The 21168-nt window shown below is 36.4% G+C and overlaps 1 protein-coding gene across 1 annotated transcript in view; it reads left to right on the top strand.

The window, feature by feature from the left end:
* Positions 1-21168, top strand: part of MEGF9 (multiple EGF like domains 9) — a 74961-nt gene that overhangs the window by 15855 nt on the left and 37938 nt on the right. The window contains exon 2 of the mRNA XM_074362117.1: positions 20458-20659. Coding sequence (XP_074218218.1) covers positions 20458-20659 — 202 coding nt within the window. The remainder of the gene's footprint in view (positions 1-20457; positions 20660-21168) is intronic.

Genomic DNA, 21168 nt, shown 5'->3' with positions numbered 1-21168 from the left:
TTCAGATCCTTTTTCACCTGTTTGTTTGTTTGTTTGTTTTGGTCTCACCATCCTAAAACTGGCCTTCAACTGTGTTGCACTAAGATGGTTCAGCTTAAGCCTTTGCATTCACTTTTATTTAAGTAACAGGGAAAAGGGTATGCTTTTGTCAACAAGTTTACATTGGGCTTTTCATGGTAACAAAATAAGGTTCTTTTATTCATTTGTCAGATCACAGTTAATCACCTGCTGTGCACTTAGTGCTGGATTGGATGGATGCTGGAGAGACAGATAAGATGTGGTTTCTGTCCTTGAGAACACAGTGGGGGATACAGAAAATCAGACTACAGATTGATAAGTTCCACCATAGTCATGCACGTACTACAGGAGCAGAGAAGGGACTCCTCACTCAAACTTTTGGAGAGGGAATGAAGGAGGATGTCCTTTCTGAAAGAAGTTTTCTCTGAGCTGAGTCTTGAGAACAACAGGCATTAGTCAGATAGAGGAGATGGAGGACACGCTAGGAAAAGGGAGCTGCATGTGAAAAAGAACGGAAGTAAGAAAACACTGCTTTTCAGGGAACTGATGTCCTCCGTGGTTCGAGTGGGAGAGGAGAGTATATGGAGGGTGGGGCAGGGAATGGTGAGATTTGAGGCTGGAACAGTTGGCAGTTGTCAAATCATGAAACATTTTGTATGTCATGCTCAGAAATTTATTCTCAAGGCAATGAGCAACTACAAGCCCCGTATTGACATGGTAAAGTCTGAGTTTTAGATCAGTCTGGAAACTACAGTGTACTCCTAAAAGTGATCCCCAGCAAAGATAATTAGAGGCTACTGACTGTCTGTCTAAATCTTTCCCAGCATTAATTTTGGATGAAAGGGTTTAAACGTTAAGATAATGTAATAATAGGAGGGGAACATGAATTAGTTTTCTATCCTCTCTTATTAAGCAAACATTTGAAACCTATTTTGCTTCTTGATGGAACACACAGACTTAGATGACTAAAATTAGAGACTTGACAAATAAAGCCAGCAATTGGTGCTGGACTTCTTAATGGATCTGGTGTTAGACTGAACAAACCCAAGTACTTCCTGTGAGCCAGGCACTGTGGAGCTGAGGACAGCATGGTGAATGCCTTAGGTGTTTACAGTCTGGTGGAGGGACAGACTTGTATGCAAATGCTTTAGGATACTTATGTGTTAGATTCCTTTACTCACATTTTCGCTTTCTATCCTTATCTCAAACCTTCAAAGTATGGGTGAGGAAGTCCAGGATAAAACAGATATTTTTTCCAGCTTTATTACGATATAATTAATGTATAGCATTGTGTAAGTTTAAGGTGTACCATGTGATGATTTGATGCACATACATATTGCTAAATGTTTACCACAATAGGATTAGTTAATACATCCTTCAGCCCACATAATTTACCATTTTGTTATTGTTATGGTAAGAATATTGAAAAGAGATATTTATATAAGGGAGGTATTTATATAATAATTAATGGTAAATAGCTACAATTTAATATTCCGTCTGCCTAACCCCAAATTTTTTCCTTTATTCCCCGCATAATATATTCAGCTTCCTCTGACAAGGCAGTGCAAATATATTTTCAAGCCTGAAGTAGTTTTCTTCCCATATTTTCTTAATTCTTTCCAACACTACCCAAACCAGTTGAATGAGCCTTGAAGGATCCAGTCATTGGTGGTTAAAAGTGCAGGCTCTATAAAGTCATTGCCTGGACTCAAATCCCAGTCCCATCACTTACCATCTCTGAATCTGTCAACCCACTTCATTGAGTTGTGAGTACTGTTATGACATGTTGCTAATGCACTTAAAACAGTGGAAGCACAAGGAAAGAATTCCCAAAATGTTAGTTGTTAAAATCGTCTTTGGGATAGCAACTCATCTTTTTCCAGGAAATTTTGCTAAAACACATTTAAATCAACCTGCCGTATTCAAATTAATCTCGGTGAAGAGTTTTGCCTAGCATGCATACTTGAAATCTGATCTCTTGTTCAGGGGATCAGTGGATGACCTTGGTATCATGAACAAACACCTAGGAAAATATGCCTGTGAAAGCAGCATAAAGACTCTAAACTTCTTTTATTATGGAAAATTTTGAAAAGAAACAAAAGTTGACAGAATAGTATAATCACATCTCTCATACCTGTCACCCTTCTGGACAACCATCTAAGCCAATCCTGCCTCATCCAGCCCCCCAGCCATTTACCCTTCTCCTATTTTATTTTGAAATAAATCCTAGACAGCATATCATTTTGTCTGTGATTATTTCAGAATATATTTCTAAAATATGAGGGGTTTTCCTATTTTCCTTAAATAGCCACAATACTGTTATCATTATCTAAACAAAAAAAATGAACAACTTCTTAATATCATCCAAATGCCTTCTTTTTGATGAGGATAGAGGGGAATCTTTCCATTTTTTTTAAACTAAATCTAGAGACTTGATTGAACAGTTTTGGGGAGTAGTAATGAAAATTGATAGTTTTTTGTTGTCATTTTTGACACTGCTAAATACCTCATATAGCCCAGCTAAGGATGAAAACTAGGATATAAGGACTCCTTGAATTGTTTGAGTAGAATTAGATACAGTTTATTATCTAGTTTATACGTGTGAGTAAACCGAGTCAAAAGAAATGGTTTGTTAACGGTCACGTAACCTGCAGGCAACTTGTGCTGAAATTTGTCATTTGAAGCAGGCTCATTCCATAAATATTTATTAAGTTCAAGAAACTCACTATTTATATTTCTTTTTTAAATGTCTATGGCCCGCAGTACTTTTTTTTATAACAAGGACATTCTTCCCTTTGATCATCTAATTTCTTTTGTCTTTTGTTGTCTTAGAATTTTAAAATACTTTCCCCCTCCTCTGTCCTATACTAATTTTTAGCTGGTGGAGTGACTTTAGGGCTAATACAGGGGAAATTTTGGTCTCCAGCAGAGGGTCAGTTGCAACTATGAAAACAACTCAAGCAAATGGTCTATTGATAGTAGAACATTTCATTATAAAAAGTTCTTTTCAAATTCCAGGGTATTGGTTGCTTGGTCACTGAAGAGTCTGTGCTACCATTCACTAGCACCCCGGGTGTCTGGGCAGACCTGGTTAGGAATGTACTGCTCATTTTGAATAAGAAAAAAGGATAGAGAAGCTGCCTCAAACGTTGCGTCATCCAAGTCGAACATTTTATATCTGAGATGTAGGTGATGCAAAGCAGTAGTCTTTTAGAATATACCCTAACATACAAATAACTTTCATTTTGAGTGGTGCCAACTTTGATTACATCCAAATATCTCTTAATATACACTCACAGAATGACTACTATAGGGCACTGATGAAAGATCATTGCTTTCCTGGTCTCTGTGGGTGCATAAAATTGCTTTGATGTGTCAGGTCTGGTGTTGTCAACAAAATACCCCAGCGTACCAACCTATTTTATTCCCATTCTTTAATTTTTAAGCCCTTGGACCTTGTAACTTCCCAGAGTTTTATGTACTGTCCGCGCAACATTTAGCAGAAATGATGGGGCTGATGAAATGCGTCTTTGATATTGGTTCAGTTATGTATCTGGAATGTTTATTCCCCTGGGCTTTCCAACCGAGGGAGCCCAGCATGAACTCCTACTTTGGAAAATATCTGAGTGGGCAGACTTGTTTGCCACATTGCCCTCATTGTCTGTCTTTGTTTATTCAGCTGAAAAGCTGTCCTTGTCTCTTATACAGTCTTATACAGGCATGAATCTAAGGTCTCAGAAGCTGTTAAAATGGGTGGAAAAATTGTTTTGGGGAGGGGAAGGGTGAAAATTGTTATCAGATATTGACATGATGTGAAAGAAGGTGCTCTCTTAGGGAGCATAATGACTTTAAGGTCATTAAAAAGTAAAATTCTGATACCATTGTTATAGTCCTGTTTTATCAGGGTCTTTGATTTAATGTAACTTTCCTACCTCCTGGGTAAGAGACATTGATAATTCATTGGCACATATGGTTTGTTTTTGCAGCAATAGAAAACTAGGTGCATACCATCCAGCCCAGGTAGTGATGAGTTTCCTGTGGTCATAATAACATGCACATGCTCTTGGCATTTATTTTTCTGGCTGTCTTTGCCTCTCAACTGGACTGTTCTCACAGGCTGCTAAAAGGTCTCTTTGCCTCCATTCTTTCCCAGCTCCCTCTTTACCTGCAGTCACAGCTACATTTCTGAAATGAAGATATGATCATGGCATGTTCTTTTGTATAAAATTCTTCCAGGGCCACCCAGTGGCCCTAACAGAGTCCTTTACTTGTCAGCACTCCTGCCTCTTATTCTGTGTCAGAGCTACAATGAACTTTTCTCAGTCCTCTGTGCCCTGTTTTACATCCAGGTCATTACACATGCTACCTGTTTGCATTTGGGATATTCTTTCTCTCTACTCTTAGCGTGGCTACTAAGCCTCCTCATTCTTTGTGTCCCAGTCTGGATTTCTTCCTCTGGGAGGTGTTTAATTGGGGTGTTTCTCCCTGTGCAAACACATACCATGTTTTCCCATAACATTGTGGCGTATTTCCATTTTAGTGCTTATCACACTATATTGCTGTTTTGTTTTTCTCCCTGCTGTAAAACCTTAAGCTATATAAGGGCAGGAACCATGCCTTTCTTCCACATTGTTGTATCTTCAGCGTCTAGAAATTACGCTACCCATTTCGGGTACAAAACTAATTTGTTGAATGTTTGAATTAATAATCACGTGCTTTGCCAAGAATCTTGTCTCTAACAACATCAGAGAAGAATTCGGTGTCTCTGTTTTCATGTTCTTGACATTTTTCTTCCTATCTTCTAGTCTTCTTCATTCATTTGTCTGTTTATTCATTCAGTTATTCAGCAGAATGTTGCTTTGAACCTTTTAAACCCCCACACTTTGCCCAGAAGCACATGGAAAGTACATGCAAAAGGGAACTCCTGCATATACACACTGCATGTCTGCTTCCGCTGTCCATCCTGTCTGCAGTTACACTCTTCAGCACAAACAGTCCCCCTCTCCCCCGACAGCTGCCATGCTTGGCTTCCCTGTATTGCTTTCCCTCCTTACTATTTAACTACCTTCTAGCATACTAGATATTTAACTTGTTTGTTACTTACTGTATGTCTCCTCTTGCTAAGAGGTGGGGGCCACGAGGGAATGAATTTTGGTTTGTTTTATTTACTGTGGCATCCTCAGCACTTAATATAATGTCTGGCACACAGTAAGCCAGTCTGTATTTGCTGAATGAATGAATAAATTCATGCTCTCAGATGTGCTTCTTTTTCTTTTTTTACTCTTTCAGTGCATCTCATTCAGTCCTACTTCCAGTCCTGTGCTGTTTGTTTTCTTTTCTGTCTTTCATTTTTGGTACTTTACTTTTTTTTCCCCTTTATTTTATTTTATTTTTTACATTTTTTTGTTGAGTTATAGTCATTTTACAATGTTGTGTCAAATTCCAGTGTAGAGCACAATTTTTCAGTTATACATGAACATACATATATTCATTGTCACATTTTTTTTTTTTTGCTGTGCTGCTACTGCAAGATCTTGTATATATTTCCCTTTGCTACACAGTTTAATCTTGTTTATCTACTCTACATTTTGAAATCCCAGTCTGTCCCTTCGCACCCCCCACCCCCTTGGTAACCACAAGTTTGTATTCTATGTCTATGAGTCTGTTTCTGTTTTGTATTTATGTTTTGTTTTTTTTTTTAGATTTCACATATGAGCAATCTCATATGGTATTTTTCTTTCTCTTTCTGGCTTACTTCACTTAGAGTGACATTCTCCAGGAGCCTCCATGTTGCTGCAAATGGCGTTATGTTATCGGTTTTTATGGCTGAATAGTATTCCATTGTATAAATATACCACTTCTTCTTTATCCAGTCATCTGTTGATGGACATTTAGGCTGTTTCCATGTTTCCATGTCTTGGCTATTGTAAATAGTGCTGCTGTGAGCATTGGAGTGCAGGTGTCTTTTTGAAGTAGGCTTCCTTCTGGATATATGCCCAGGAGTGGGATTCCTGGGTCCTATGGTAAGTCTATTCCTAGTCTTTTGAGGAATCTCCATACTGTTTTCCACAGTGGCTGCACCACTTGGTACTTTACATTTTAGTCCTATTTTGACACTGTAATCTTGGCTACCCTAGGCAAAGATTCTGTTTATCCATCTTTTTGTCTCAGATTACCATTACTCAACTAAAACTGGCTTCACATACCCTAACCTGGCATCTGAAGCCTAAAGAGCCATGATTGTGTGTATTGGGGAGGGGTGAGTGTGCATTCAGTGATGGGTCAGAGGTGAAACCTGTTCTTCAAAAACCTAGGTAGGACAGTAGATAAATAACTATAGTACAAGGCTGAGCAGGATCATTTTTACTAATAAGGAATGTTAGTCATTGGGAAGAAATTTATGTCTTGTAAAAAATTATGAAACATATCAAGTTTCCAGAAAAGTATAGAGAGTAATGTGGTAAGCATTCCCTGTATACCTACCTCTCAGCTTTGTTGTATCTGAGTTGTCTCCCACATTTGCTTTGGGTTTTTTTTTTTTCCATTTTGAAATAAAATACTAGATATGACTAAAGCCTCCAGTGTTCTTCTTTTATTCCGTTTTCTTCTTTCCTTACTCAGATGTAGCCAGTGTTCTGAATTTAGTTCTGTTCATTTAAAAATGTTTATATGCACACACACAAAATATAATGTTGTTTTGTCATCTTTTAAATCTTGCATAATAGCATCTTACAATGCTTTTTTCAATCAGTTTTTTTTTTTTTTTTGAGATTTATCCTTGCTGGTTCTTGTAGCTCTAGGTTATCTAAGTTGCTGTGTAGTTGCCCACTATATAGCTATGGCATAGCGTACCCATTTTCTTATTGATAGCCATTTCAAATAATGCTTTCCTTTCTTATTTCAAATAACAACAATGCAATGAACAACCTTGCCCATGTCTCTTCCTTCATATACAGGAGACTTTCTCTTGGGCAGGGCTTTGCAATTGATGTGCGTAGGAATCACCTGGGTGTCTTGTTAAACTACACAGTCTGACTCAGTTGGTCTGAAGTGGGCCTGAAGATCTGTGTTTCTGCAAGTTCCCAGGTGATACAGATCCATGGACCGCACTTTTGAGCTCCAAAGCACTCCTAGGTTGCACATCAGTAGCTTTCTAGATATCGCCACATTGTTCTCTGAGGATGCTGTATAAGTTTGTATATCAGGAGTGTATAAGAGATTTTGATTGTTCCAGGAGTGGCCTCTTTTAGATGACTGCTTACGTGTAAACTGTAGCCATTCCCTCTTTAAAATTAGAAACATTTTGGGGTGGGAAAACATAAAACAGTAAAGCAAAATTACTTCAGTGGATGTGTAGCTTAATTACAGTCTTTCTTAGGAATTGATCTAAATTCAATATATAGATGTTAATTAAACAATTTTTAAAAAGTTCACTTGTTTCTCTTCAAATAGTCACTCCATTTAGCGTTGTCAACCCAGACATGGCTCCAGCTATAAGATAAACTCTCCCAGATGCTGAATGGGGAAGAGAGCTGTGTGTCAGGCACCGTCCACACTGTTTCATTTAATCCCCACGTTTGTACAGGCTCACAGCTAGGTGCTGTAGCCGGTGTTTGTAGTGTAGTGTGCCTGGCTTCAAGGTTTGTATAGGAAATTAATTTACTAACTTTAGCTTCAGTTGTCTGCAAAAAGGGAGTAGACCAGATAATTAGATTCTTAAGTCCCAGCACTTAAGATTTCTTAGCTTCTTTGGTAAATTAAAAAATGCATTTACACATACTATATGATGATAGCTTCCACTCCACCTATGTTTTTATTATAATTAAACAACACACATAAAATTGACCATTGTAACCATCTTTAACTGTACAGTTGAGTAGTGTTAAGTCTGTTTACATTGTTGTGAAACAGATCTTCAGAACTTTTTCATTTTGCAAATTTGGAACCCAATACTCAGTAAACAGAACTTCTTTTCTCCTCCTTTCTCCCAATCCCTGGTGACTGCCATTCTGCTCTCTGTTTCTTTGAATGTGACTACTTTAGATACCTCATATAAATGGAATCCTGTAGTATTTATCTTTTTGTGACTGATTTCATTTAACATAATGACTTCAGGGTTCATCCATGTTGCAGCATGTGACAGGATTTCCTTGCTTTTTAAGGCTGAATGATATTTTATGGTACGTATATCCTACATTTTGTTTATCTGTTCATCTGTCCGTGGACATTTGGGTTGCTTGCACATCTTGGCTATTATGAATAATGCTGATATGAATGGGGTGTGCAAATATTTCTTCAAGACCCTGCTTTCAGTTCTTTTAGATACATACCCAGAAGTGGGATTGCTGGATCACATGATAGTTCTATTTTTAATTTTTTGAGGAGCTTCTATAATGTTTTCCATAGCAGTTGCACTATTTAACAATCCCATCAACAGTGTGGTGATAGCTTTTAATAGTACAGAAAGTAGTGAATGGGATGTGAAATCAGAAGCAAAGTAGGAAGAATAGGTAAATTACACTGGTGTGAAGGTGAATTTCACATAATCAGCATCTGCTTCCCTTAGCTATTTTAGCTAACATTGCTTATTTCTCCAGGACTACTACTTTAGGAGTGGAGGAGGAAGCCAAATTCTTTCTTTTTTTGGTTTATTATTGACCACTGGCCCTGAGAATTTCTAAGACTGTTAACTTCCAGTAGTGCTTTAGCAATGGTGAGGGGAAGTTTGAAGGTGGTGTTTTGTATTATTTGCAAACTTGAACAAGGTCTTCGACATCTTGGTGTTCCCAAATACTCATTAAAAAAAAAAAAAAAAAGAAGAAGAAGAAGGAGGAGGAGGAGGAGAAAAAAAAGAAGCCTCCTGACCCATGTTTTAGAATCGTGACTTCTGATCATTTCAGTTTTCTTTTGAGGACACTGTGAGTGTGTGTGTGTGTGTTTTCAGAGGGAGGGGTAATTGGATTCCACTACTGGTATGTGCAAGAAGAGTGGGAGTGAGCAGTGGAGTTGGAAGAGGGGTTTCTTCTCTCTTGTGCCCTTATTTTTGAATCTGAAGTGTTACCCGAATGCTTAGTCATGATGATAAGGCAAAGAACTTCACAGCTTGCAGTGCAGAACAATGTTTATACTGTATAAGTGTTTGATAATAGTGAAGTGTGTCAGGAGAGTGGGAAGAATTTGTCAACATGTTTTGAGGAGTAAGAGGATTAGATAGGGAACACAAAGTAAGATAGCCTACTTCCAGTTCCAGAAGAAAAAAATTACTTCTTTTAAGTGTCCTTTGGAATAACTCAAAGGCTCAGCTGTTTTACTTGGCTCTTAACTCCAAATCTATTCAACTTTTAACGCTGCAGACAGATGTGTTTTCCACCTTGCAGTGTTTGCTTAATCAGAAAGCAAGCAGACTTAATTTCACTGTATAACATATAGACAGATATCTGTGTGTTTACAGAAGCAATTTTTACTAGTGAGTCTGCCCCAATTCAGATTTTCCTGTTAGGCTGCTACAATATTTATCAGTAAATCTATCGCCTCCCATCTCCCCGCTCTAATCCTTCCTTCACACTGCTGCTAAGGATTATCTAGTCCCGGCAGGACTTTTTATGGCCATCTGACCTTGGGGAAATTACGTAATTTCTCCGTGCCTCCATTTCCTTATCTTATCCCCTGTATCACCATGTACCTACCTTACTGATTCCTTGAAAGTTTTGAATGTTAGTGTCTGTAAAGTACATAAAACAGTGCCTGGTATGTAACAAGTAAATAAATAAGTAAACAAATAGTAAATAGTAGTAGAGATAGTTATTATTATTATTGTTGTTGTTGCTATTTTGTTTTTGTTGTTGTTTTTGACTTCTGAAGCCCAACTCTGGGCCTATTACTACTCTGCTGAAGACTTTTCCATATTTCCTTTTGATTACAGCAAACTTTTTGAGTTTGCCAAGATCACTTCTGGGTACGTCAGAATCACTTTTGAAGCTTGTAAATAATGCATATTCCTGAGTCCCTCACCTCCCCCAAATAGAAATAGAGATTTCTGTTCAGTAGGTCTAGGAGGGACCCAGGAATCAGAGTTTCACTGTGCTCCCCAGGGGATTTTGAAGCAGATGATATTAGAACCTTATTTAATCATTCCATCTAGGATGAAGTGTAAACTCCTTAGTCTGGAGTTCAAGGCCCCAGTAAACCTTTTTGATATGTATTTTTCTCCCTCTATTCCTTCCTGTTCGTCTTTGTTGCAACCACAGTAAGATTTTCTCTCTACTCATGTTTCTCTGTGTGGCCCAGGTATTTTCCCAGGACAGTATGGCATAATTTTATGATCAAATACATATTTATCACTAGTAATCCACAAACCATTCATTTAATTATATGTTTAAAAATTGGCTGGGGATGAATGTTAAACTATAATTAATATATGGGACCCACCTTCGCTTTTTTGAAAGTTAGGAAACAGTTCCTAGGTTACATCACTGAGTGCCTTAGGATAGTATTTTTTAATTGACCTTTACTCTTGCTCTCATTGCATTCCTTTTCTCTGAACTCATTTTCCAGGTATTATAATCAGCAAATAGTTCCAGCCTGTAAGTTGCTCAGCTGTGCTCTGTAAATAGAGACACGAAGGTTAGTCCCAACCTCAGAAGCAATTAGCAATACTTGAAGTTTTCTTCTTTTTCTTACCTTCTGTTCTTTTGCTACAAAGTTAAGGTATTAATGAAATTGTTTAGGGTAATTTGAGTGCATTCTGAGATCGCTCATGATCCCTTTGCAATTTGTACTAATATCTAAGAATGCTACTTTGCTAAAAAGATTACTTATAATAAAATTGTAGGATGGGAAAGAGAAGTCGCTGTCATAGGTATTTTCTTTGCCTTGTCTCCTCTAATTCTTAGAACACCTTTGTAAGTTAGGTATTATTTCAATTTTATGAAGAGTCTTTACAAAGAGGGCAGGAACTTTAAGATCATAGAGCTTATAAACAATGTCAGTATTTGAACCCAGGTCTCTTGACTTCATAGACTCTTTCTACTATCATCTCTTTCTATTATGGCCTGGAGCCAGATTTCATGTGTTCAAATACATTTTCTGTGTTTGCTCCCCTCCCGCCTCCTCACCTCCCTTTAAACTCAAGGATACTGTGAAAATGTTGTAAATAAAAAATCTCATATGAATTCAAAGTTTGGTAGAATAGTTATTCTTCCAAACCATATATTGCAGTATTTGATTTATTCTGTATTTGATAGTGGCTTGACAGAATAAAACGCACTGTCAAAAAGTAAGCAATTAACTCTTATTAAATGGCAAAATTAGGTTTTTTTTAAAGACTTGAAAAATGCAAACAAATGGGAAAATGGTGACACAAAAAGAAAAAAAAATTTGCCCAGGTTCAGGTAGCAGTTTATCAGTCTAGCATAATCCATATCCATAACCCTTGACTCCTAAATCAGTACATTTCTTTTAGCGAGATACTGAAATACTAATTAGTAGTATTATTTTAGCTAAAAGAATGCATTTAAATAAACAGATCCCAAATACTAAAGCTTGTATGTTTGACTTTGAGCAATATATTAAGACTCACTAGTGCAAAGCAAATGCAAGGTGGTCTAAGTCACCAATTTGAGAATTATTTTTGTTGCTCCAGGAACTGCTCCCCACCCCAGTTTTTTGCATAGAGATGTCCAACTGTTCCAATACCATTTATTGAGAAAAGCTTTTTTTCCTCCATTGAATTGCCTTTGCACTTTGTCAAAAATTAGTTGATGATACTTGTGAAGGTCTGTGCTTGAGCTGTCTTTTCCGTTGACCTTTGTGTTTATTCTTTCACCAATAACACGTTGTCTTGATTACTGCAGCTTTAGATTAAATCTTGAAATCGGTTATTGAGACTCCTCCAACTTTTTCCCTCTTTGGCTATTCACGTTTATTTGTTTTATTGTATTTAGCGTTAGCTTTTGCATATCTACTCAAAAGTCCTGCTGAGATTTTGATTGGGATTCATTGAATCTGTAGATCTAATTGTTACGGTATGCCTCTCCGTTTATTTAGGTCTTTTTTGGTTTCTTTCATCAGTGTTTTGTAGTTTTTAGAATAAAGACCATATACATGTTATTTTAACTTTATACCTAAGTATTTCATATAGACAGATGGCAAGAATTATCCACATTTTATAGATTGAATTACTGAAACACAGAGCAGATAGACTTACTAAAGGTCACAGAGCTGGTTAATTAGCAGCAAATTCTGGTTTTAAGGTATCCTGGGTCTGTCCAGTGTTTTTAGTACTTGTTTTCATAGGCAGAAGCTTCTCATGGTGAAAAGATGTGCACTGTGGAGTTATTTAGTTTGAGTTCCAGTCTGTTCTCTGGTACTGGTTAGTTGTATGATTTGTTTTCAACTCTCTGAGACTCAGTTTTCTCATTCAAAGAACCTACCTCACAGGACTGTGGTGAAGACTAAAGGAGGCTATGTGTGTCACTTTTCTAGTGTGATGTTTGATATTCATGCAGTATGTGCTCAATAACTGGTAATATCATCTCTGTTACTATAATGTAAAAGGCAGTTGTTACAACCTTTCCCAGGACTTGCCACCTTGTCTCATTAATTAGATGAATTGTCTTTGAATTGTGGAAAACTGGCAGTGATCCAGGGACAAGCACCAACAACGTGGTCCTTAAAGCATGAGACAGAAATTTTTCTACAAAACCTATATCATGCCCCCCCCATATGTCTACCATAAAGTAGAAGAAATGTTTTGCAATAGTGAATTGTGATTGGGAATTTTAATGGATATATTTTTATTTTAAAAGGTAAAGTTTTCTTTAAAAGTGGTAGCTTTAAAACTTTCCACATTTCTACAAAGCCTGGTTTAACTCAAAAACTCATCAACTTTAATATTAAGTTTCCCAGCTTTGCAAAGATTTGTGACCCTACACTGGCATAACATAAATGTGAAATGTAATTTGAGTATCAGTGTTATGCTAGAGTAAGACCTTTTATAAAAATAAGAACTCTGTTGATAATTCCTTTTCCCTAGAATTCTGAGATTCCTGTACTCTAAACCCACAAAGATGAAATATGGGCCTAATAAAAACTACGTTTTGAAGTAAATACCCTGTACATTTAGGAGATGAGGCCTATAGTCAAGACAATATAATTTGTTGGGGTTTTTTTCCCTATTCTTTCGATGTACAGGCAGAAGTTTGAATTAATTATCCCTATTCTTTCCTTTTTCCTTTTCTTTTCAATTTAAAAATCAGAAGAGATGTTGTTTTTATAGATGCTGTCCTAGGTTTGTGAAAAAGGATGAAATTTTATGTTGGATAGATTCAAAGTCATTTTCATGGTCTTTGTTTAAATAAAGTAGGATTTTTAACGATGACTCTCAAAGGGAAATAAGAAATTGTATATGAAAAGAGAATGGGAATCCCCATCATCTTTATCTTTCATTTTTTCCCTCTTCTCCCTCATTTGACACAGGAGCAATTACAGTCTAAGGCTTAAGTTGAAGCCAAAGGGAAAAGAAAAGACTATTTCTTTTATTAAATAGCATTTAAAAATTTTTGTTTTTTATTGAAGTGTAGTTGATTTACAATGTTAGTTTCAGGTGTATAGCAAAGCAATTCAGTTATACACATAAATACATATGTATATATTTTTTCAGATTATTTTTCATTATATGTTATTACAAGAAATTGAATATAGTTCCCTGTGCTGTATAGTAGGTGCTTGTTGTTTATCTTTTTTATATATAGTAATGTGTATCTATTAATCTCAATAAATAGCATTTTAAATCCTAAAATATTCCACAACTCCTTTTGAAGTAATCAGCTGAAACATTAATCAGTTCTTGCTGTCTTAATTGTAACATTAACTTTGAAAAAGACTGAATTATTAGTTGAGTCCCATGTTGACTTAGCCACAATCTAGCTAAAATAGTTGCTTGTGGTATACCAAAGCTTCACTCTAGCAAAATTTAAGAATCTAATTTAGTAAAACCTCATTGCTTTTTTAAAAAGTTTTTTTTTAATTTTTAAATTTACATCCAATAAAATTTACTCGTTTGGTATTCAGTCCTATTAGTTTTGACAAATGTACAATCAAGATACAGAACAGTTTCACTTTGCCCTCAAAATTCCCTTAAGCTCCTCCTTTATAGTTAGCTCTTCCTCTAATTCCCAGAAAACCCTTGATCTTGTTTCTGCTCTTGTAGTTTTTTGCCTTTTCCAGAACATCATGTAAGTGGAATCGTATACGTAGCTTTTTGAGTCTGGTCTTCATTTAGCATAATGCATTTGAGATCCACCCATATCCCTGCATGTCAATGGTTCCTTCCTTTTTATTGCTGAGTAGAATTCCATTGTGAGGATGTACCACAGTCTATCTGGTTCACTAGTTGAAGGACATTTGGGTTGTTTCCAGATTTGGGTGATTATGAATATAGCTGCTATGAATATTTTATTACAAGTTTCGGTATGAACATAGGTTTTCATTTTCCCTGACAAATACCTAGGAGTGGAATTGCTGAGTCATATGATAAAGGTATATTTTACTTTGTAACAAACTGTCAAACTGTTTTCGAAAGTGTCTGTACTATTTTGCATTCACAGCAATAATTTTTGAAAGTTTCAATTGCTCTGCATCCTTCCTAGCAATTGATATTGTCAGTTTTTTTTGGTTAATTTAATTTGAGCCATTCTAATAGTTGGGTACCTCATTGCCTCTTAATGTGCAATTTGCTCTTTGACTTCCATTCAGTAGGTGTTGTTATAATGGTTGCATTACATGTATAGAGAATAGAACTGCTTTTATCTACTTTTGCAGGCCAGACTATGGTTCAAACTCTCTAATAACTGACATATCCATTTTGCACCTAGAATTTGAATGACTGACTGAATGAATAAATAAATAAACTTTATCAGAGCTCTGTGTATATACTTACCAAGTGATGATGTTCTAGTGAAGATCTAATGTGTGACCAGATCTTAAAAATATTTGTTATATTGCATACTTACTTTGTATTATATTCTTTGTCTCATTTAACTTTTTAACATTAGAATACAGTTAATAGAGGAAAAAGAAGGGAAAGGAGAAGGTAAAAGAATAGATTATTCCCTGGGAAGTTGGGAAGATGTGTTTTTTCTTTAGCTTTAGGGTACAAAGCAGGAAGTGGTAACAGTTGTTCTAGTGTGATGAGTGCTGACGTGACTCTTGTCACATGTCAGTCCATAAAGCTCCTCAAATATTTTATATCCTGGAATCAGCTTATTCCCGTCTAATAATAAGCAGAGAAATTCAATTTCTCCATGATTATGAGTGACCTCCAGATACTGCCTTACGAAGCGATTATGTTTTCCTGAAAGAGCTACTAAAGTGTTCTTATTTTTTATTTCAATGTATATTTTCAGGTAATTTTAAACTTACTAACTGAATTTTTAATATTTGAAATTTTCATTATAAGATTAAGTAATGAGTCTTAATACATTTTAAATACATATCTTCTAATTTTTGCTGCTTTGAGATTGAACAGGAGATGCTATCAATATTATAGTACATTTGATATGTCTTCTGAATATGGGGAAGAATGAAGAGTTTTGGAATGGCCATGAACAGTTTTTCTTTCTTTTTATTTTTCTGGTATTCGTAATAGATTTTTAAAAATACATTCTCTCAATATCTGAAGGTACTGAAAAGCAAGAGTGAAATCACTGTTGGAGGAATGAAAAGGAGTCAGAGATTGAGTTTTGCAATGATTATTTCCACAATTTTGCAAGAGGCTGTAGATAGAATTTCAGGCAATATTCCTGAACCAGATTCCTGTGAGTGTTCTTTGTTACTTATATTTTCAAGTGTTTTTTCAGTAGATATGCTTGAGTGCAATACTTGTTTTGTAATCATTTTAATTCAGCAATGAGGTGTTTTATCAATTAACATTTCTTTGAGATTTGCATCATAAATTGACTAAGAACACAATTTTTTTCACTTTCTTCTTCAAATCTTTCACTTCTTTTTTATAGTTCTTTTTTATCTGCAGAAAGCTAACACACATTGTACCAAACTGCCTTAGTCTCCAGATATAGTTAATTACAGCACTCAGAAAGGACTTCAAAAACAGGCACAGAGAGACAAAGGACACATTAACTAGGACATATTATTACAATTAATGTATTTTTAAAAACTCCCGTCAAAGTGGCTACAGATACCAAAACACAATTAAAGTTCTCTAGATAATGTAATGGACTTTTTTTTTTTTTTAACTGAGTTGAAGACATGAGTCGGTTAAAAGTTGGACACAGGGAGAAGCCTACTAAGTAGGTGTATGAAAGACCCAGAAAAGGTCTTTAACATGTTCAAGGAGATAACCTCTTACCAGGACAGGTGTTTGTGCACAAAGAGGGGACTTACGGGATTTCTAAACAAAATTACTCTTTCTCTTTTCTTTAGTTAGTGCTGAAATTTTTCATCTCTTGGCCTTGGTGAGGAACATTTGAGAAAGTGCAGTGTTTAATTTAGATGCAGTGATTGCTTTGGATACTCTACATCAAAAGCATCCCATAAGTTCAAGGTCTCAGAGAAAAACACCCATTTATTGTCTCTTCTCTGGGCCTTTATATTTCTATTTTTAAACAGTTTGGCACCAGATTTTAGTTTCTTATTTTTCTTCAGGGTTCAAATCACTGTATTCCATTGCCCTTCAGAACCCAAACAAAAAGAAAATATATCTCCGCTAATATATATGTTACTCTTCTCTGATTATTTCTCTGTAGAGTTTTCCTAAGAATTATAGGGCATTGAAAGGAAACTTGGTATTCAAATGATAGAGAGTTTATTCCATGTTTACTCCTAGGCAACAAAATGAGCCTTTTGGCATTTCATTTAGGCTTGTCTGTGATTAGCTTTTTGTGTCCTTCTCGTGTCGTTTCACTCCCATTAACATACATGCTAGTGACTTACCATCAGTCATGTCACAGACTCCTTTGTGCCGCCCTCGGGTCTTAAGTTGCAACCTCATTAAAAAGTCAGCACTTCATCTCTTGTCTTTGGATGTCTGTCCTTCCCACTGCTTTTATCCATTGATTTGTCTTTGCTTCTTTTTCATATTGCCAGTCTCCTAGTAAATTACGTTGTTTCTGTATTAACTCCTGTCTGGTTCCATATGAATGTCAGGCTCTGTGAAGGCTGAGAGTTTCCTCTGCTCACAGGCTAACAAGCTATCCTGACACAACTGAACGGATGTTCATAGTGCTTTATAGTATGCTTAATAGTATGTTGCTCATACTATTCATTTAATTTGGGTCATTTCAGCTGAGGTTAAACACCGAGATAGGGCCTTGAATTCTGAACTCCAAGCAGAAAAGATGCATGTGTTCCCTGGTACTTAATGTGCTTCACTTCAACTTCCTTTCCTTTGGTTAATCTGAGGAGGAATGTTAGTGAGATAGCGTATTTTTGTCTTGATACATCACCTTCCTGGATGGTACTTTATCCTGGCACTAGCGTGGCCTCTCGCTGAAATATTTGCAATTCACTTCACTACTGTTAGGATGATTAGAACCGAGGGCATATAATACATAAACGCTCTTTTTCATCCTCTCTGAAACCATGTCCTAAACCCTTCTGTTTTCATCATTGTATTTGTAGGCACCCATATTGCTAAAGCATACAGCCTGGCATATGAAGGATTACCCTCTTCTCCTCTACCCAGATGACCCACAGCTTGGATTCCTGAATGTCGGGATGCTAATTCATTTCACAGACATTGTCCAAAACTGTCATGGTAGTAAACCCAGTCCCAGGCTTTCAGATCTCTTCCACGGGGAATAAAAAGGCTGTGGCCTGTGACATCTAAACTGTGTTTAAATTACTTTATTTGGTATCCCTTTCCTCCGGCTATTGTATTAATTATTTCGGCACTCCAGACCACTTCCCGTTTGTGTGTTGGGGCTGAGTGTTATAGGTACTATCCTATGCTCTGTTTACATATGAGAAAAGGAGGGCCCAAGGAGGCTAACTCACTTGTCTAAGTTCATAAAGGTAGTAAGTGGTAGAGCTGGATATAAGCCTGTAGTGTCTGCCTCGATGTAGTCCGTGCTCATGTCTGCTTCACTTTACTGCCTCTTTAGATTATTGTCCTATGAGACTTCTAGGTGGTAGATGTTGTTATGGCTTCACACTAGGGGCAATAGAATTAGAGTTTATGGAGGAGTAAGTTCCAGCTGATTCTTGAAATATGGGATAGGTTTGAATATGTGGAGAGGAGATAGTGTTCCAAGGAGCACAGAGTGAGTAAAGGTTCAAAGATGGGACTAAAAAGAGTATGTTCAGGGGATTATGAAGAGGTTAAATCAGCTCTATAGAAATAAATAACCAACGATCTTGCTTAGTACTGAAGGTTTATCCACAGGACTTTATTGAAAAAACATACTTAGTTTTTATCTCAAAGTTCTTAGATTAATTGGATTCTTTCAGAACAGTTAACCTAATTTTATCTCATTTGTTGGGAACACTGATTCAGGTTTCAGATGGACGTACATTGGTAAGGAAATAACAGGGTACAATTCTCAGTCCTTATTGTAGAGTTTTATATTTGTTCATTTTTCTTGAGCTAGTTCTGCCCACACCAGCATAATTTGGTTGGTTTAACTTGTGATGAAATTGGTCCAGCAGGAGGAACTGGATGTATATTGGAATTATGCCAGGTTTTGGAAGATTATGTTATATTTAGCTTTCTGGTCATTTTTGGTGGAGTGAAGGTCTTGCCATGAAGTTGTTATTGGCAGGTTTACAGACCACTAAACATGGCTTCCTTATTTACAAAAACCACACACACACAGAGACGCACACACACACACACACACACACACAGAGAAACTAGAAATAATATAATGTGAAAATATGTAACTGTCAAAGAAACGTCATGCTTACATAGCCTAGTAGCAGTAAGAATCCTGATTGATATGGGGAGCTGATTCCTAAGTTTACGACTGAAGAAATCAGAATTCTCCTTTTGGGTTTTATAACTAATTCACCGCTCAAACTTAAAATACACATACATAAATAAATCACCTTCTCTCTCTCTATTCATTCATTCATTTGGTGTATTTACCAATTAGAAGAGGTATGAAGAGCAGGGAGATAAGCTGACACCAAAGGTTAGGAACTGAAGTGTGGGCCAAGAGGTGGCCAAGTGGAAATATCTTTGTGGAATCCTTTGACTTGTGTAGATCAGCTGCTTGTGATGACATGAAGAATTTTAAAGGTTAATTTCCTTGCCCAGAACAGAGAAGCAAGCTTCTTTATAACTTTCTATTTAAGACTCTGGATTTGCAGTTATCCAGTAACTTTAAAAAAAAATCATCAAACGTTACATTTTTTTTTCAAGCAGCTGAACTTTTATCTGTAAGTATAATGCCATTTTATATAGTTCCTTACCTATTCAGAAGTATAATTTGTACCATAGATTCCTCTGGGCTTTTAAAACCGAGGTTTATAGCTATTTTGAAATGGGGGCTGTTCCTAAAGTATGTACAAGGCTTTATTTTATCTGCAATTGATTTTAACTACGTGTTTTTACATATGCTTACAAAGTCTCATGTTGATACTTTGTCAAACAAGTTGAAAATACATTATTTTCAATAAAATGAGTGTAAATAATAACCGAAAACAAATCCTAAGTGACCTTTAAATGTATCTGCATTAAGAGGCTAAAGCCAATGACATCTAAATATTTTCATTCAAAGAACTGCTTGAAATATATCTAAAGGAAATGTTTATTTTCTAAATCTTTTAATTTGGGAAAGAGATTCAAATGGTGATTGATTTTAACCTACTGATCAAGATCCTCCTGTAAACATTCTCATCTGGGAATTTTTCCTCATTTCCTCACCTTAAAGTTTCAGTTCTCCATTAATTTCTTCCTGGGAAGAACCTACTAGTTCATGATTCCAGCTGTAGCACGATCATGTCTGACCTGTATAAATTCCCACAGTCGACCATCTGAGCCTTAGGCTTTTGCTGCTATCCAATGGGATTATTTATTATCTAACATGTTGTCATTCTCAGCATGTGCTCTCCGTGCCTTGTAGGTAAGCATAGGCCCTGCCTTTGGAGATTTCTAATCCAGAAAAACTGATACTATACAGACCCACCCACAAATTGGAGCGTAGGGTAAGAGGGCTTGAAGATGAAGAGTACCAGAAAGGAAATCGAGAATGTTAGTTTTATAATTATATGAGTGATAATGTAGTTTATATACTTTACTGTGTATAATTCTTAATTTAAATAAACTAAATAGGATAGAAAGTGAATTTGAACTAGGATTAATTTTATCCATCTTTACGAATTTCTCGTGAACATTTATTAAGAAAAATAAAATAGAGTTCATTTTATTAGGAAAGCATTGAATCTCAGTTGATAATATCTCTTTCCTTCTTTTCCTTGCAGAATATGTATGTAACTGCTCTGTGGTCGGAAGCCTGGATGTGACTCGCTGCAACCACAGCACAGGGCAGTGTGAGTGTCAGCCAGGTTATCAGGGTCTTCGCTGTGAAACCTGCAAGGAGGCCTTTTACCTGAATCGTACTTCCGGGCTCTGTCTACCGTGTGACTGTAGTCCACATGGAGCCCTCAGCGAACTCTGCAACAGGTAAGCTGCAGAGGTCAAAGGTAAAGTTAACTTTACTTTATCAAAAGAAAAAGGCCCCTGCTCTCAAGGACCAAACTGGCTTAAATAAAGCAGGAGAGGGGCCACAGATATACAAAATACTTCATATATGTTTTATCACTTTGTGTATTTAATGTCAAGATTAAAAAGCTTCTAATTTACTGACTTAGTTCTTCAAAAGCACCTGGGTCACCAGTTTCTCTTTGTGATAATTTCTCTGAATTTCATGGAAAAAAATATTGAGGAAGCAATCTGTTTTCTGGAAGCAATATCTCCAGGCATTTCCAGTGAAAATGTTCTTGTTAGATTCATTAACATGCCATTGGAGTTTCAGGAAACTTGTTTTGGGTTTATTTTTTCTCTTATAAAAATTCTAAAACTGTTTCTTTGCACATGTAAAGCTTAAACTGGATAATATCCTAGTTTCTTTAACTAGCATGAAAAAAGACTGGTTTAACTCTATGTACCAGTACATTTTGGGGGACCAAAAC

The sequence above is a fragment of the Camelus bactrianus genome, chromosome 4 (assembly GCF_048773025.1).
Source record: "Camelus bactrianus isolate YW-2024 breed Bactrian camel chromosome 4, ASM4877302v1, whole genome shotgun sequence".
NCBI lineage: Eukaryota > Metazoa > Chordata > Mammalia > Artiodactyla > Camelidae > Camelus > Camelus bactrianus.
Note: the sequence above shows the minus strand (reverse complement) of the source record. Positions and strands in the feature narration are given on the sequence as shown.